At 38.9% G+C, this 2,252-nt stretch overlaps 1 protein-coding gene across 1 annotated transcript; it reads left to right on the forward strand.

Annotated features, from left to right (window-relative positions):
- The first annotated feature begins 333 nt into the window (after window positions 1-333).
- On the forward strand, window positions 334-750 carry LOC136875454 (drosomycin-like). Its single transcript, XM_067149005.2, has one exon. It carries the CDS (start codon window positions 349-351, stop codon window positions 697-699), a length of 351 nt encoding a protein of 116 aa, XP_067005106.2. The 5' UTR covers window positions 334-348; the 3' UTR covers window positions 700-750.
- The last annotated feature ends 1,502 nt before the right edge of the window (window positions 751-2,252 follow it).

The following is a 2,252-nucleotide window of genomic DNA, read 5'->3' on the forward strand; positions in this document are numbered from 1 at the left end:
AATTTAAAAGCAAGCCTAGTACCAGTTCTGATTCTGATATCCTTTTATGGATCTTCGCTTTCATTGCGCGATCGTCTTTTCCCAGGTAGTACTAATATCTAACAGGAAAAAACCTTGACTTTACCACAACATTAAATACAATTTTTTTTCTACACTTAACTGGATAGCCGTTAGCAACATGATTATACGGCATCCGGGGATCTCCCAGTTCTGAGAAAACACAGAGTGGGTATGTGCTTACAATACAAAAGTGAAGATTTTCCTTGTTGTGGGCCACCTTCATCTAGCGTGAACAGATCGCATTCTCAGAAAAATAGCTTTTTTTTTTTCTTGTCTGTAACAATCTACATGTTGCGCGAACACGTGCACATTACGTATAAATACTCGTCCATACAACGTCTTCCGCATTACACCATCAACTTCGAAGCGAGGAAGCATTCTGGACCAGCATCGATCTACAAGAGTCTGAAACGTCGCCAGGACCTGTCAACGCTAATAATGAAGGGGTATTTCATCTTTACATTTCTACTCTTTCTGGCCATCAGCACTGAGTTTGTGCTCGGTGACTGTCTTTCTGGAAGATACGGAGGACCTTGTGCAGTATGGGACAACGAAACTTGTCGTCGGGTATGCAAAGAGGAGGGACATACGAGCGGCCATTGCAGCGCAAGTCTCAAATGCTGGTGCGAAGGGTGTTAGGGTGAAAAGTTAAATTTGTAATAACTTACAAAATAAAACGTAATCTCTCTCTCAGTTTTTATTTGGTGTTATTTCATATCGAATTTACAAACCGATACCTCTTAATGGGTTCCAAGTCGCACATGAGAAACAAGAGGAAGACGTCAACATGTAATTAAAAGGTAAGAAATATAAATTACTAACTGTTGTACTTGTCGTTAATGAGACAACCATAGCATGTGCAAAGTTATCTAACTCCCCAAATACTTCACGCTAGTATTCAGGTATGTTGTTTTACTCGGGAGCAGCAGTAATTTCATCTTTCTTTCTTCACTCCCTGTTGTCTTATTCTTCAGGGTGATCCTTCCTTCACTATCTGTCAGTGTTACCAACCCATAAATATTTTCTCCGCTAAATTCCGCTAAATTTCGAACTGAAGCAAAACCGCATATACATATCAGCTGTTTTAATAAAATAGATAAACTCAACACTCACCAGTTTCAGAACAGGAGTTCATCGTCTTCTCCTCCCCCCACTATATGCTCTGAAGCAGATGTGCTGGGTTGAGATCCTGTGCTTTCATATGAAGCCACTTGGTACTATTCTTTTTCAAAATATAATGCCGGCAGTTCACAGCAGCAAAGCACATACAGAAATTTTCAAATCTATTTCGAAAGTTATTTTCACTTTCATTACTGTTTTGATCGCTTTTGATAAGTGTGGAAAGAGATAATATCAAACAATTTCGTATTTATATTGCACTGCCAATAAATGCACCGTCTGTGTCTGGGATCCCTAGGAAGCTCAACCAACAAGTCTTTTAAAGATTAATTATTTAACCACTCTTTACGAAATATTTGAATACTTTTTTAATCCTTTCTTTCGAGATATTTACGTACCAAAAAGAACCTGGTGTCAAAAGAAACACGTTATCAAACACGACACTACCCGACTCATCAATAGTACGGTAACGATTGTAACAAATACTGACTGAGGCTGTTGCTCAGAGCTGGTCTAGGAGACGAGTGGTAGTAGCAGCATAAGTTCAAAACAACGGGAATAAGTAGACTATTATACCGTAGTAACCCTTTCAGACCTGAAAGAAAACTGGAGGTGTGAATTTTTGTTTGTACGTCAAGAACTAACTAAAATGCTCCTCAATACACATATTAATAGTTTATTTTACAAAATAAAAACTAACATCCGAAAAACAGGACCCACACAATTGTGCGTATCAAAATTCAAAACCTCGTTGTATCACGTACGATGGTGTAGCTTCAAAATTTACGTTCACTAACCAAAGTACACACTTCATTGAATATATTCCGGTATTCAGTAAAGCTTCTAGATTAATATAAAAGCAGTAAATAAATACTTACTTTCGGCACTACTGCTTCCTGCCATCTCGCCGATCAACTGTGCTTTTTAAACTCTTCTTCCTTCGCCCTGGCGGTCAAGCGCATACTAAAATCAATTGAAATACACGCCACGTGTCCTGCACAATCACTGCAGTCCGGTGTAGCGCCGAAAAAACATCAAATACGGTCAGGGATAACTAAAATACGAACCCGCAC

The sequence above is a fragment of the Anabrus simplex genome, chromosome 6, assembly GCF_040414725.1.
Source record: "Anabrus simplex isolate iqAnaSimp1 chromosome 6, ASM4041472v1, whole genome shotgun sequence".
Classification (NCBI taxonomy): domain Eukaryota; kingdom Metazoa; phylum Arthropoda; class Insecta; order Orthoptera; family Tettigoniidae; genus Anabrus; species Anabrus simplex.